Below are 15,994 nucleotides of genomic sequence, written 5' to 3'. Positions count from 1 at the left end.
GTCTCCCCTCCCCTGCCTCCGACACCCACCGGTAACACTTTCATTCCTTGCAGGGCCCTCAAATAGACCCCGGCTTCCCGGGGCCACATAAATCACCACGAGGGGTCGAGGAGTCGGGGCACAGAATCAGGAGGCAGGAGTCGCCTCGTGGCGGCCGATCAGTCAAAGCAGTCAACACGCCGGACAGTTATCTCTTCACAATTGCGTCTCTGGAGACAGTGTCCAGTTTAATTCAACTTATGATGAGTGAGCCCTCTTTGACACCGCCATCTCCTGGGCAACAGTGGAATTACACCCAAAATGAACAACAAAACCCAGTTATAACTGCATATGAAGAATCAGCAAAATGGAAATAGAGTCTGTATTCTTCTGACTTAAAATTAAATCCATCAATTTTTTTTCATAAATTTGGTAAAGTTTCGCAAAGTTAAAAACGCCACTAATCGTAATGTCAAATTCCACCCACCTATAGTACATGCTTATGGACGTTCGGATACACGATCTGAGATCACTGGGCTCCGGACCACATGGCGAGGTACAAAAGGGGATCTGGAGAGTCTCGGCTTGTGGAGCCGAATCGAAATTGACACGCTCTCCGCTCTCGTGCTAATAGCGCTGAACTGGCGAGGCAGGAGGAGGGCAGCAGACTTTGGGTGGTGCTGGCAGTCCAGTAGTTTTGAAACATGGCAATTATCAGCATTAGCCCGCTCCCCTCCCAACCGACCCGTATCGTTAAAAGTCAGCGGAAATGGCAGCAATCAGGGCCGATTTCCCTGCGAGATGCGGGACGGGCTGGACACAACACACACGTGCACACACACACATCGGAGAGATATAGACGCTCAGGAATCCTGACAGATGGAAGCGAAGCGGGCCGAGCCCCGACGTAGCCAGAATTGCTTTGGGATTGACTCACAATTAAGATATCAAACAAGATCATGGCAGCTCACTGACAGCTGCCGCAATTGTTTGCACCTGACCCCCCCCCCCATCCCATCCCCACGTCTGCAATGGATTAGGTCCACTCGTGCTGGTGGCCACATTTTCACCTTGGCGCAAATGATTTACTCCAGACTCGTCTGCCTGGCGCAACACAAGCTGCCACATATTAAAATTCAATATTGACAATAATTAAGTGCGGATTGAAGTTTAATTTGTTACTCAAATCAATTTCACTGTTGAAATGAATGGAAATACTATTAATCCGTTCCAGCCAATTCCCCCACCAAAAACTAAAGTGTTTTTTTTTCAATGAGAATAATCCATTAGCATGTTTTCTTTTTGATATGCTAGCATTACGATAGCAACATCGTGCCATTCTCTGTTTTATAGAAGAGGAAATGAAGAGGTGCAAAACAACGCATGTCCTTGTCAGGCCCTCTTTCCCCGGTACCCGCTGCCAACGTTCCTGGAACCAGGCCAGTCCCTGTAGACCCTCCCCGGATGCTCGTATGCTTCCCAGTGTGTAATCGGAGCCGGGCCTTTGACACAGTACAGGTATGTTCCCCTGTGGCCCAGATTACCGGGGGACTGTGTAAACAGCCCGGCTAATCTGAGGAAGTATCCCCTCCGCCAGTTTGCCAAGCCTGCCCTCGCTTACACGACGGCTATTTGATTGGGAGTGGCATAAAAACCGACGCTGGCGCACCTCCACTTCATCATACACACCCAAATTAAATTCTTAGAGGCATCGTGTTGACATGCTTATTGGGTTCATTCCACTTCGCAAATGCTCCCCAAAAAATATTTATGATTAAAATTTTACTAAAAATGAGACACACCCCCTAAATTGCCAACTATTTGGGATCTGTTTGAATTATTATTTTTTGATGGCTAATAGAGGAAATAAACAAATGCATTCTTTTATGTGTTTAGAAGAGCACCATCCATGCATAGAAGCGCTTTTCCTCCCTGGAAAAAAAACAAAACCTCATTAGGAGTGCGGCTTATCCGTGTATCAGCGAATCAGTGAGGCAGCTTGACATCTCGACCTGGACGTTTTCATGCATTGATAGATATTATTCAAATGCCGGAGCCATTCTTCAATTAATCCAGGTTCATTTACGTATCCCTCCCTCCCCGTCCCACCCAGCATGAATGGGCCCACTGTTGGGGCCCAGGCCACCCACTCTTATGGGAATCCGCAGTGAATTAGAAAATCTGTCAATACGGGAGAGCGTGGATACGCCGCACCGCTCCACCTGTTGTAGAAGCGCTCTTTTGTCCGAGATCTGCCGCTGCTTACCTGAGGAGAGTTAACCCCGAGGTCAATGACATCCCCGCCGTGTTTCATGACCGGCTGGGGCTTGGCGGGAGCTCTGTGGAGGCCCATTGTTGTCCAAGGGGAGCACCACTCACTTCCTCTTGGCTCGACCCTATCGCATACCTCTGTGAAACGGACCTGTGAACACGAAGGCGTATTAGATAGGACCTATTCATTAAAAAAAAAAAAGACAAAATACAATATGGATGTGAAATATTACCCATGTCATTTTCTGGACAATTGGGAGTCAGAAAGGGTAATAAACATTTGCCAGGAATATTTTAAGTAGTTGGGGATTCGTGTTTCACGTCCAGTGTCATCTCCCACGCCATAAACAAATCAAGCAATCAGGTCAACGCTCATTTGATTAATTCCGTCTTTGCGTACACAAAGTGGCACATCATTGCTGTGTTGATATTTGAATAGGATTTGAGCGGGATGTAAATGTGGAGTGAGAGAGTAGAGCGTACACAGGTGTGTCACGTGGCACGCGCCGACCGCCGTCGTGCTCTTTGGTTAGCAGCCGTTGGGAGGCAGACAAAACAGAATAAACGTGTTTTGCTTTTTTTGTGGGGCGGCTGATGATAATGACATCTGTGTTTGTCCGTCCTGCCTTTCTTGGACAGCTATGTCATCATTGCATTCGCGGACTGCCCCGAGGGGGTGGCGCGCGGGCAGCGAGGGTGGCGAGGTTGGCGTTGGGGCTGGGGGAGCACGGCGGGTCGGCGTCACCTGTTCTTCAAACCAAAATAGGACACGACTTGAGCTTCAATTTTTAGCAGCGACAAGGGCAGAGCGATGACTGATGAGCGCGAGCCGGCGCACCCCCGTGTTGGCCTCCTTCACTCTACCTGGCACGCCAATATGTTGTTTGTTTTTATACTTCCCTCTGGTGGCCGAGGCGGGCATACCACAGAAGGAGCAGCACCATGCAATGAAGTGAAGCATTAAATCAGGATGCACAAATTATTCAATTATTACACATGACATGTATTCTAGAATACATTTCCTTTTGTACATTAAAATAAAGTGCAATTTTGCCCTAAAATTTAAAACACTGCAATGATGAATTTGCAGATATCTAAAAAAAGTGCTTTGAGTAAAAGAGGTCAAAGCCTGGAAAGAAGCACCCGAGCCCACTGGTGTTTTTGTCAGCGATACGACTGATGACGGGCTCGGCTGATGCTCGGGTGTCACACGGACTTTGTCTCCGGGACGCCGCCTTGGGCTGATTCCCACATCCGCCCTTGTTATTTCTACAGCGAGAGCTAACAAAGCATCCCTGAGATGCTGGCTATTTTTACCTTTCTCTCAGTCTGTTTAAAAGGTACGACATGCCAGGCATGATGAATGGCGGCAATAATTCACAAGAAAAGTTGAAGAAGCGCTTGTTGCCTGCAGGCCTTTTGCACAATACACTGAAGGCCAAATTGTTGCTATGCGGCATTGTTGGGCTAGCATAGTGTGACAAGTCTTTTGCGCATTAGCCCCATTTTTCCTCAACATGCAGAACAACACAAAAGGACAACATAATTCAGTATAAATATTTAAATAAATAAAAAATTGTAAAAATACTTTGTCGAGTTATCTAGTTCGACGGATGCGTTCAATGCGTCGTGGGTTTTCGCTAGCCACAGTCGAGTGCTTGGCGCACCACCATTTTGTTTTCCTGTTGTTCAAATCACTTTCCGTCAACGAAAAACATGCAGTCAAGCCACAATATTCTCCCCGGGAAGATAATCAATGCCATGGATTGCCACAGATTAAACCGGGGCCGCTTGCTTTCCCCTCTCCGACATTCTGACCGCTCAGTGAAGCGTACACACAGATTTGTTCATTGTTATTAAGCGTCCCTGCATCCTTCCCTCTTCCCGCAGGTCTTAACTGTGATGACAATGCTTTCCATGGCATGCTCATTATTTACAATTCCTGTAAACAAAGCAGCGCTTTCATGTAAGCAAAAACTACACAGTGAATACCCCCTAATAGTGCATATCAACGGCTATTAGCAGCCCAAAAAAAAAAAAAAAGGAAAACTAAACAGTAACATGTGAGCACTTTTGGTTTGGGGAAGTTCCACTTCAAAACGGTTAAAGTTCAGGACCAAAGCCGCATGCTGCTATTAGTTTTTAAAAAAATGTTTTTAACACTTATTAAAACATCTTGTGAAGTCAATTAAACAAAACTATCCTCTTTAGCTTAGCTTCGTTCGCGTAATACTAGCATTTTGGAATAACCGGCCAGCAAAAGCAACAAAAAGCCACGCTTTTTTTTTTCTACAGCTGGTCACAAAATGTATCAATTAATTCAACGGCCAGCCGGCAGGAAATTTTTGAGGCCCTGCATCCCATTCCGCATTGTGATTGGCCGCGTTTTTGGAGGCGCGGCCAAGTACATAACGTCAGCAGTCCACGTTGAATTTGTAAAGTCATCGGATGAACGAAGCGTTTGGGGTGTACGTGACAGATTGATGATGCTGTCAGATTCCCTCCATTAGTCGTCACATCTGCTCGGTCGATCTCGGGAGCGCAAATAAGACGCGACGCACGTCGCTGGCCGTCGCCCAGAGCGTCCCATTGACAGTTCGCGATCCGCTCCCTCATCCTGCGTCAATCGGCCGGCACAACAGACCTCCATTTGTCTACCTGTCAGCGGCCATGCCTTGCAACTCAATGCGGCCACGACTCTCAAACTGCGCCAGCGTGGACGGACCTTCCTCCAAAGATGGAGCCTGTCTTTTAGCAGTGCCCATTAAAAAGGACACGGGTCTTCTCTTTGTACGTGCGTGTGTGAAGCCACATTAATCTCCATGAGTGAGCACGAGCAGGTGTTAACCTATGTCCCTACTAATCGCCATGGCAACAGACTTACGACACCTGGACAGGTCACTGATGTTGTGATGTGGTTGTACAGGGCCACCGACTCCAACTCGCTGAGTTTGATAATTCCCTTTTACAGTCATTCCTTGCCAGCACCAACTTTGATATTTATATTAAAAAAAAAAAATCTCTGACTCATAATTTGTCCAGGATATGGACACTTATGGGCTTAAGTGTCTTTATAAGGCCATCACAAAACAACTAAATGAGAGTATTGTTGACAACAAGACATCAAATCCATCCCTGAGCACAGAATATCATTTTTAATGCCGCCTTAAGTCCTCTCCAGGAAATGCTAGAGGAGGACTTTGCCGTGGAATGTGAGGGCTCCCACAAGGCATGGGGGCTTGGGCTGCCACACGCTAGGATTGCCAGGGGTCGCTGCCCCCAGAGCCCTGGACCCTTAGGCCCTAGACAAATGATTTGGAGGGGTGTCAGACTTTATTTATATATATATATATATATATATATATATATATATATTATTATATGTAAACAAATGGCCCTGTGTATGCTATAAGGAAACAGAAGATGTATGAACGAAAACATAATGGCAGATTGGCACCCCCCCTCACCCCCTTGGGGTTTGCAGTCGTCTGGCCCAGCTGTCATCTTTCTAATCATTTCTTTATTTTGCAGGAAGAGCTTGTCGCCAGGGGAAACGCGCCACTTCCGGCCAGTGGAAGGGGGGGGGGGGGGGAAACCCGACGCCGGGACCCGCGACGTCTGCAGCCGACATCACAAGGGAACGCCGTTGCCTTTCATCCCGCCTGTGTTTCTTTGCTTTCTTTCGCTTTCTATGCACACAGTCATCGGTATCAGCCCCCCCACACCCCACATCCTCAGGGGGTGTAACTTGACTTCTCAGTAGTAATAGTTTTCCTTTGACATCTAAATGATTATTTAGACTTTCATTTTGGAACGTGTGAGAGTTTGCTGAAACTTGGATAATATCTTATGAACCAAAATGGTTCATTAAGATCTAATTAACCAACTGGTTTGACACAACAGAAATTGTTGCTATCGAATTTTGCCACGTTTGAACCGTGATTAAATATATTTTACTGATTGATTGCATTTTTCATGTCTACATTTTATTTTCAAATGACAGATTTCATTGGACAGTAACTTTAGGCAAAGTTTAAGAATAGATGACAGAAGTTGTACCTTTATGTAGTTCAGTTCTGTTGTTGAAGTCGTTCATTTTTTAGTACTCTGCTCGGTGGTCATGTATGGCTACTGCATGTAGAAGCGTGCTCGCCTCGATTGGGTCAAAGGTCAAAAGCAAAATGGCCTCCTCCGGTCGAGTGATTGAACAGTGACCTCATTTTCAAAGCTTGACCTGGAACCATGATTTGACCATCTGATTGAATTCAAGCTTGAAAGATCAGCCTAGTTTATCCCGGATCAAGTCAACATCCACCACTTAACAGCTGATCTCATCGCATCAACAAACAAATGGTGAGTGAATGCATTGAAGCTTATTTTTCACTTACAAACATTGCAACTTGGGTATAGAAAAATATAATGGCACAAACTTGTCGTACGTTCGCTCCAACGCAAACCTTGAGAAGTCCTTGAAGACAAGAAACCACCCCCGTTGCCTAAAAACACCCCCCGGTCTGCCAGCCCTGCAGTCCGGCATAATTAAGGCCAGCCTCCCAATCACGAAACCTAAGTTGAGCGCGACGATTGATGACATCACGCAGCGTTATACGAATGAGAAGCGTAAATCTGGTGGAGTAACGTACGTCCCAAAAAAACATGCGGCATGTTTGAAATGTAAACATTTTCAGAGACTGATTGGTGTCCAAACCACAAGACCATTACCTGTCAGGTCTGAGCAGCGCTTAAGACCTTGATGAGATGTGTGTGAGTGTGTGTTTGGTGCATGTGTGTGTGTGCGTGTGTGTGTGTGATTAAGTATGATTGAACCGGGCCCTCCTCCAAACACCAAAAAAAAAAGAAAAAAAACTCTCTGGTTAAGATCAGAGGCAGTCAGCTCCACTCAGGAGTGACAACGTCGTCGTATAATCGAAATGATTGTCCACTTATGTTCTTGCTGTGAAATTTTAACCCACTCCCCCCCAAAAAATAGCAAAATGTTTTTAATAAGGAAAATAAAAATAGAAAAATAGCATAGATAAAATAAAATTAGATTTTATGCTTGAATTCAATTCTTTGTGCTCTTTGTGCTGTGCCCACTTTGGCCACTGGGTGGCAATGTAACAGATATGCAGCCTGTTTTTTTTTCCAGAGGATAAAGAATACATGCTCATCTTAATGCAAACACACAATACAAATGGCACAGCTGCACCAATCTAAGCCTTTAAAAACCTTAAGAAACACACAAGCGGAATCGGAAAAAATCGAACAAGCATCGCGATTATCCGTCACGGTCCCCATACTTTGAAATTGTCAAATTTTTTTTTGTCCATGTTAATTACGGTCCCACGGGTCTAAAGGGGATTTGAAAAATGATTGGCCATGGTGCGCATTGTTTGCTGTTACCATGGCGCCACTTGTGTTGTGAATCCCCAGGTGATTGACAGCGAGGTGAGAGCTGGCCCCCCGGAGGAGGGGGGGGGAGGGGGCACGCAGGGAAGATGACCAGCAGTGTCATTTGCTATTGGCAGCTGTGTGACGGCCGACATTAAATCTGGGATTTGCTTTCGTGCTGTCCGCATTGTTGTGTGAGTGTGTGTGTGGGGGGGAGTTCCCTGCCCCCCCTCCCCTGGATTCTGTGTCACATTCTGTCACAGCAACTCTGTACTCACCCACGCCGAGACCCCCGATAAAGCATAAAGAAATCCTAGATTTTGTTTTCTCGACAATGTGTCATGTGCTCCTTCAGTGCCATTGATGTTCACTTTTCTCTTGTTGATGTTGAGAATCTATACGTTAGCGTTGGGTGTGGAAGATTCCCAAAGGGCCTAAAAACAATTTGGCCAATGACCTCATTCAGTGTATGTTCTTGTCAATTTCAAGTGTGAAAAGTGCTGACTGAGCACTTTTTTTGTGTGACCGATACTGACCAAAATCCACCAAAATGAGGCCCCTCCAAATTTTCTCCCCTAACAAATTATTTTGTGGGTGTCAACATCTTCCTAACCCCAAAATTAGGGATGAGCAATTAATTGAATTCAAATTGACATTGTGATGTAGTAGGTGGCATTGCTTCATTACAGTCAGTTGGTGTGCTTTATTTTTTGAATATAGTTGTATTTTTTTATTGTAATACAGATTAATTTATTGCTTGTCTCTTCACATTAGAGGATGTTGAAAAAAATATTGAGGAAACTAAATTGCAATTTGAAAATCATTCAGCCCTACCAGAAATTTTCATTGAGCTAAATTTTGTAAGCCCTCAAATTTTGCACCCCTCCCCAAAACACAGCACATGTTTGTCTGTGACTCCCAAAGGTAGCGTGAGGCCCACTAAAAGGTGAGCATTGTTATTCTGCCCGGGGTCCTGCTAGACTCATCACTTATCCTCTATCGGCCTCCAGGATGTCTGCCGCCCGGCCCGTTTGTTTTACGGGGGGAAAAAAAAAGGTACACGCGGGGAGTGGGCGACACTAAAGTAGAAACACATCTTTCATGTCTAAATAAATCTGACAAAAGAGATGCTTTGCAAAGCGTCACCGTCAACTCGTCCCGCCTGCAAAGTGGCCCGAGCGTTTAATCCAATCAGCAACCGTTTTAGCAGATGCTCCGCTTGGCTGCGAGTTGCGCACCCACCGGCCGGGCCGTTCTATCGCCATGTCCTGTTATTCTTTATGGGTTCCATAGGCACTAAAGAGGAGAGGAGTTATTTTCTTTTCATTACTCGGCTCTCAAGGGACGACTCGGACCGAGCGCCCTCCCCCACTTTCGCTCCACAAATTCTTTTCAATTAAAGGCCTTATCCCGGCAGATGCTGGAGACATTAGGCCGATGGGATGGGCGCCTCTGCAGGCTGTAAATCTACGCAACTGCGATCCTGCAATATGGCAATCATTGTCTTATTGGGTCGTGCGTAGCCCCAAAACGGCAGCGCGAACGCAGTGGGAGCGTGAATAATTTATTCCGAAACCCTATCACCGTGTTTGTATCGGTTTCCATCATAAAGCGAGACTGGGGATGGGGGGGTAGGGTGGGGTGTGGGGTGTGGGGGGGGGGGGGGGGGGGGGGCTGACCGTACAGTAGAGGGTCATAGACGTCCACATAAATCTCCTGTCAACTGCACAAGAGAGCCAAAAGCTAACCATGACAAATAAGGCCAAAAGCCTTCAACAGTCCGATCGGTGGGACTGAGTCAACGTCGACTTGTTGGGCTGCTCGTTAAACTTGGTGGACATGGGAGGGAATCCCAGACTGGGTTCATAAAAGGAACTTTGAAAAGCTTTTTGGAATTCGGTTTGATGCCAGCAGTTGTTCCCCAAAAATGAACAAAAAGTCCAAACAAAAGTGTTTAGCTTGTAATGGCCAGTTGGGGGCAGCACATGAAAAGTCCTCGAGATATAAAAAGATGAATTGTGATTGGTTGATAGCGATCTCTCAACCTATTGTGTGGGAAAGACAACCAGACTTGATGAAACCAGAAATATTGACCGATTTTAATTTCGTGACCATGCTCTGAACTCAAAACCATCATAACCCAAATCATTTTTTCCCACAGAAATTAATTGAAATGCCATCAATCTGTTCCAGCCTCGTCTCATCTCAAGGCACCACTGTCACAAGTCTTTGCTTGGTAAGTACAACAATGCTCTTTTACGGTCCATACAGTACAGTAAACAGGTATGGCGCTCATGTTAATCTGGCTGAGTGGTTGAAAAGCAGAAACCCGGAAACCGGATCACTATCGTGTACATTTCAATGTACAACATTGGAAAGTGAAACACTACCCGATATAGATTGTTGTCGAGACCTGGCTAGAATTACATCTTACAACTGAGGGCTGCTTGGTGATGTACCTGGGTCTGATTTGAAATGAAAGTCAACTGCTGAATCGGACGTGATTTGATGGGTTTAATTTTCTCATTTTTCTTCAATATGGTAGCAAGATTTATTGTGGCTCACCACCAAAACTTATTTTGTGGTCCCCTAAAATAATTTTGTAACTGCCAACATTTTGCAATGTCCATCCTCCACCTTTGTGATTCCCACAATTTTATGGGCCACCAGTAATTCTCGAACCCTAAAATTTGGTGCCCTGCTTCAAAATTTTCTACTGACCAAAATTTGCTGAGACCATTAATGGGCGACCAGACCCAAAATATAGATCCTCCATCAACTTGGAATGCCCCAAAATTTGTGCCCCCAACTGTACAAAACATTCTGTGGTAAATTTGAGCTCCAGGTTCCATTTTACGATTGCGAGTGCCGTTGATAATAAAAAAGAAGCTGAACATGCACGGCAACGCGGTTCTCCACTGCCGGTTCTAGAGCATCGGGGTCACAGTCATGATGGTCCCAGCGAGCCTGCCTTTGACCCACGACTGGACTTTGCAAGGCAGGTAGCCCGTGATTTCATGCAGCGTGTGACTCAGTTTGTTTATCTCGCACTTGAATTTGGCCAGATCTCGCCGTTGGTCATTGACGATACGGATGAGTTCGCTGCGGGGCTTCTCGATCTTCTCGATGTGCCGCAGCATGTGCAGTTCCTTCTGCTTGATCTGCTTTCGAAGGCTGCGGATGGTTGCCTCATAGCGGTCGAAACGTTCCTTCTGTGTCTCCACGGCTTGGAACACCATCTCGGCCGTTTCCATCAAATGCGAATCCTTGTCGTCGGCGAACAGTTTTCCCTTGATGCGGGTGATCTCCTTGATGAACTTCTTGGGGTCGTTGACCAACGTCATGGACGTCTCGATGTCCAGGCTGATGTTCCGGATGAAGGTGGCCTTGGCGGAGAGATGAGATTCCAGCTTCTGGATGCTAGCTTGCTGACTCTTGATCCGGTTGTCCAGGAATTTGATCCTGTCTATCAGGTCGCTGTGTTTCCGCAATACCAAACCTGAATGTTTTTTGGTGAACAGGTGAGCCTTCTGCTCGATTTCGTACTTGTTCCACGTGGACTCCACCTCCTTCTCCATCCGCGTCAGGCGATCAGTTAACACGGCCGTGCGCTTCTGCTCCCTTTGCAGCTTGTCCATCAACTCCTCAATCTGGAGCTGCATGTCAGCGTGTTGTGCTCGCTTTTGCTCCACTTCTTGGTTCATGCTTTTCATCTGCTCCGTCAGGGTTTCGTTCTCGTCGGTCTTTTCCTCCACGGCGGTCGTCATCGTCGCCACTCGGTCCGTCAGCACCTTGATCTTCATCTTGATCGTCATCATGTCGATCTGGTAATCAAATTGCATCTTTGCCGTCATTTGTTGGTGCGCCTCGCAATCTGTCTCATAGCGTTCAGTCGCATGTTGGAATTCCCGTTTCAACGCGTTGTTTTCATCTTTTATTTCCTGGACACGTTCCTCCATTTTTTCCATCTCGATGCGTTGCGCGTCTGTCTTGACTTGAAACGCCCGTTCTTTGTCACGCAAGCGGTTGTTGAGCTTGGCCTCTGCCTTTTTGACGCTTTCCTTGTTCTGCTCGACCTGCTCGGCCAGTTTCCTCTCCAAATTAGCCTCAGCTTCCTCCAGATCGCTAATCTTTTTCTTCAGCTTGGCTTCCAATGTCTTCATGTTACTCACCTCATTCTCCAAGAGGCTCTTCTTTTGCGTCAGCAGATAGATTTTGGCTTCGTAGACTTTCTGCTGCGAGAGTAATTCCACATTCTCTTTGTTGACCATGTCCACTTTCTCCTCAAGGGCCCGGTTATTAGCTTCCAACGACTCAAGTTTTTCATTCCTCGCCTGGATGTCACTCGACCACAGGTCGTTGAATTCATTCTGTTTCTCCACCAGCCTCCTGTTCTTCCACTTGAGAATACAGTCGGAATCTGAGCTTGTGCTCGTCATTGTCCTCACTGAACTACTTAATCGCAAATACGGAAATGTTTGGCACCTCCTAGGCCACTATGCAACACTAACCCTTCTCGAATACTGACAGTCAAAGACACAAAGGCTTATAAGACGTGTATGATGTCACGGAAACTGGCACATCCTAGAATGAGCTTTGTACTTGACTTTGACGCTGCTCAAGAAATTGAGGGAAACAAACTGACGGACTTTGTCTGGTCTCAGAAGCGGTCCCTGCCTGCATGCATTAAAGTCAAGTAAATTCTTAGCGTCTGTTCACCGGAATCGTGACAGTTAAAGGCTGAATCTTTTGATAGTGACATCATGGCAAGTGGGTGGTACTGCTATGATTGACATGTGAGACCAACCAATGATTGTGAAAGCATAGCCTGTATGTGCCAGGAAGTGACATTCAAGTGCCTGGTCTTCCTACGTGGGACGACTGGGTTAGTTGGAAGGCTCAAAACAAAAACAATTGTTACAAACCAAACAAAGCCCTTGGTGACAAATTTGTTCGCAACGTCAATAATTTATTTACAAACCCTTTTTTTTCTATTTAATGTATTTGTCAAAATTCCAAGTGCAAATGAGGAAGAAGGCGGGATAAACAAAAATATAAGATAGATATCCAGGCATAGGCAAGCATCTGGCATATCGCCATACAGCAAGTGGTGGGTGCAGGGGACGGTTCGATCGTCGTCACATCCGTTTTCAAAATGATGGTCGTGCTTTGAAATAAAGCAGAGGGACACAAAAATGTGAACAGCAGATACTCATCAAACTTTACAAAATGGCTTCCTTTACCCATCGAGACCTCAATGTGGAGTTCCAAGGTACACTTTAAAGGCCTTAATAGATCAAACTGACCCAAGAATAGTATTCTTGCTGTTTCTGTTTCTGAAAAACAACAAAGTTTACCGTCGACGTCGATTTCAGTCAACCTGAAGCTGTTTCCAGGGTTACCGCACAGGTGCATACGAATGTCAACGTATTGAATTGACGAAGGAGTAAGAAGTGATCTCACAGCCTGGCCCAGCCTTGAGGCTTTGTAATCAAGCCACGTTGTGATGTAATGGCGATGTAAGCGCGACCTCAGCCTATGATGTCACCCGATGATGTCCTGTCTATTAAAGATCCAGCATCAAATGATGGCGCTTTGTATTCTGTTAAGTATCACTTTGTAAAATGGTGACAAAGGTGGCAAGGACGGAGGGGTTCCACAAACCACGGAGACGCTACTAGCCGATTATAGCTTCCTCAAATTTAAGGATCCCACCCATCAGGTGGTCAGACATCTCTTCAGGATGGAGCCCGTGTGTAAAATGCCCCAAAAGAAAACGGTGATCTGCCACCAAGGCTTCCTGTACAACATCAGGATGCCACGCGATGAGTCGGAAAGAAATCCCATGGTGCTCACTATTCCCGAGCACCAACGGATACTCACCAATGCCAGGGGTCCTCACATCCTCCAGAGAGAAGTTCAGGCTCTGAAGGAGACGGCTGAGAAGAAGCAGGATACAATCAACGCTGCCCAGCGTCTGAGGAATCAGATCTTGCAGAAGGATCTGTGTTCCTTGAAAGAGGAGGCGGAGACCAAGAGGAAGGCTGACAGGGAGGCGTACCTGCAGTACCAGTGCCTACGGGAGAAGGCCCAGCTGGCCCAGGACACGCAAATCCTGAAACTGGACCGCTGGATCCTCCACAGCAAAATCAAGGCAGAGCGAGATAAGCAGATGGACTGGATGAAGCTCTGCGAGGAGAAGGAGCACGCCCGTGAGAAGGACGAGTTTGAGAGGGTGCTCAAGTGCACCGAGATAGCCCTGGCCCTGGAGGATGAAAAGAACAAAAAACGGCACGATAATGGCCGCAAGCACTTGGAGTTGATCAAGGAGCAGGTAAGATTTCAAATGGGTAGGCTGGAATTTTGGAAATGCAATTTTCTTTTGTAACCCTCCAGGTGAGGGAGCACGAGGAGGCGGCCCTGCTCAAACGTCGGGAAAGGCTCACCTACTACATTCGCACCAAAGAAAACTGGAAGCTGAAGGACAAGTGGCTGGAAGAGCTGAAGCAGGATCGGTTGAAGAAGCTCAGCGACACTGGGGTCTCTCAAGAGTACATGGACTACGTGACCAAGAAGACCATCGAGGACAGTGTCAACATCATGGATTCCCAGTACCGCACCTATAAATCATACGACATCCTGCCCAGGTGGGTGACGGAAAGCACCGAAGCCATGAAAGCACACATTAAGAGTCAGAATTTTGAGAAGACCTTTTAAGGTCCTATTGGGAACCAAACGGTTGAACCAAGGAAGCATCCACAGGACAAATGAAGATCACCTCTTGAAGCTTCTCTTGGAATTTAGCAAATCTAATTGCATTCTCACTTGTTCTGATTTGCCACATCACGATGTACTATGTACTTAACGTCATTTCCGCCCTCTGGAAACAGTTTCTTCTTGACAAAATTAGAAAATAAATGAATATGGACAACAATACGCATGGCTTTTTTTTTTTTTTAGCGGTTCCACAGGGATTTGTTCTTGGTACTCACTTTTCTGTGTTTTAAGATAACATTACACTAGCATTTGATTGCATTGCTAGTTGTTGATGGTGAGACAGACTTGGTGGTGTGTTGTGGTCACTTCGTCCAGTTCTTGTGTACAGTTGCCTTGCCGACTACGGTCCCTAACTCCCCAAACCAAAGTGGCGACACATTAGCCAGCAAAGTGGAGGCCTATTAATAGATCGTAAAGAGCGATGTGGCAGATCGTGTTGTCCGAGGGAGGTTTGATATGCGTGTAACATAATCTAAGTTCAATTGTGATGCACAGCCAGAGGCCTCGGCTGAGGAAATCTGCATGAAATCAGTGTCTGGGCCAGCTAGTAAATCACCTTTGGCTTGTTTATTGTACCAGAGCGATTTTATGGTGGCTGAGATGTCCTGGTGTCAGGAATGCCCCGAATTTTTTTTTTTTGTGCTGCAAATTTTTTTCCCTTCTGTCCTTCATTTTTTTCACCGTTACCTGCCTGAATGGCGGAGGAAAAGCTGACCCGCCTCCAGTGTTTGAGAGATAGCAACGGAGTGATAGTCATTCAGGACAATCTTTCAGCTGTTCGGAAGTGGGGGGCTCCAGAGCGCGGCTGGGGAGCACATTAGTTCTCATTGTGCTGGTGCATTCCGGCGGTTTGTCCAGCCTGACTACTTTGTCCGGACCTGGCAGGCGCACTCGCCTCACCCGGCCAATCCTTCTCATTCCATGTGAAAAAACAAAACATACAACAATTCTCTCGTGCGGTTTTGGCCGTCCCCTTCCAGCCTTGTGTTACATGTTGACGCTTTTACGCTACTGCTGTTCCAGGAAAATACCGAACAGATATTTTTTTCTAAATATACCGATTGTGATTTTATATGTGATTATCCACTTCCCATATATTTGTATACTTTGGTCTGATTGGTTAGAAAAATTTCAATGGACAGCATTGGGCAATCTTTTCCTGGAGAATTCTCCCAAAACTTCAAGATATTCAATCAGTCGAAGGGCATAAAACCCATCAGAGATTTTTCTAACTTTATTCACGCATTTATCTCTAATACAGAATGTCAACCCCTGGGTTATAAATAGCTAGCAATGAGAAACTTGAAAACCACACAGAAGCATTTGATTTAAATAGACGGGATTAGCATGTGGACCTGTTGTTTGGTCTAGACGCCAACCAGCTCCAGTTTCTATTTGCTTCCTGGAGCGATTAACCAACTCGTGATGTGACACGTGTCAAAGTTGGGGCACAGCCGCCACGTCATGGCCGCTTATTTAAAATAATAACAACTAGCCATTTAAAAAATATATAAATCTCTGAACACCAGAAATTAAACCTTCATTTTATTTATTTTTTGATTATCCCTGTGAGGGT

The 15,994-nt window shown here is 46.0% G+C and overlaps 1 protein-coding gene and 1 long non-coding RNA gene across 4 annotated transcripts in view; one reads left to right on the top strand and one right to left on the bottom strand.

Annotated features, from left to right (window-relative positions):
- Positions 1 to 1,783: 1,783 nt before the first annotated feature.
- On the bottom strand, positions 1,784 to 5,066 carry LOC125985883 (uncharacterized). Its single transcript, XR_007487478.1, has 3 exons — positions 4,909 to 5,066; positions 2,246 to 2,401; positions 1,784 to 1,911 (listed from the first exon to the last, which is right to left on the bottom strand). It is a non-coding gene; the product is annotated as an uncharacterized lncRNA (long non-coding RNA).
- Positions 5,067 to 6,389: 1,323 nt separating this feature from the next.
- Positions 6,390 to 15,994, top strand: part of LOC137839662 (cilia- and flagella-associated protein 45-like) — a 32,998-nt gene continuing 23,393 nt past the window's right edge. Inside the window, exons 1-4 of one of the 3 annotated variants that reach the window (XM_068648790.1) lie at positions 6,390 to 6,603; positions 9,803 to 9,877; positions 13,534 to 13,975; positions 14,038 to 14,575. In XM_068648790.1, coding sequence (XP_068504891.1) covers positions 13,814 to 13,975; positions 14,038 to 14,358 — 483 coding nt within the window. In that variant the 5' untranslated portion in view covers positions 6,390 to 6,603; positions 9,803 to 9,877; positions 13,534 to 13,813 and the 3' untranslated portion in view covers positions 14,359 to 14,575. Of the gene's footprint in view, positions 6,604 to 9,802; positions 9,878 to 13,533; positions 13,976 to 14,037; positions 14,576 to 15,994 lie in introns of those variants that run through there. The other 2 variants (XM_068648791.1, XR_011085705.1) reach the window with 2 other exon arrangements.

Source organism: Syngnathus scovelli, chromosome 18 (assembly GCF_024217435.2).
Source record: "Syngnathus scovelli strain Florida chromosome 18, RoL_Ssco_1.2, whole genome shotgun sequence".
NCBI classification, from domain to species: domain Eukaryota; kingdom Metazoa; phylum Chordata; class Actinopteri; order Syngnathiformes; family Syngnathidae; genus Syngnathus; species Syngnathus scovelli.
This window is presented reverse-complemented; position numbering and strand designations above follow the sequence as displayed.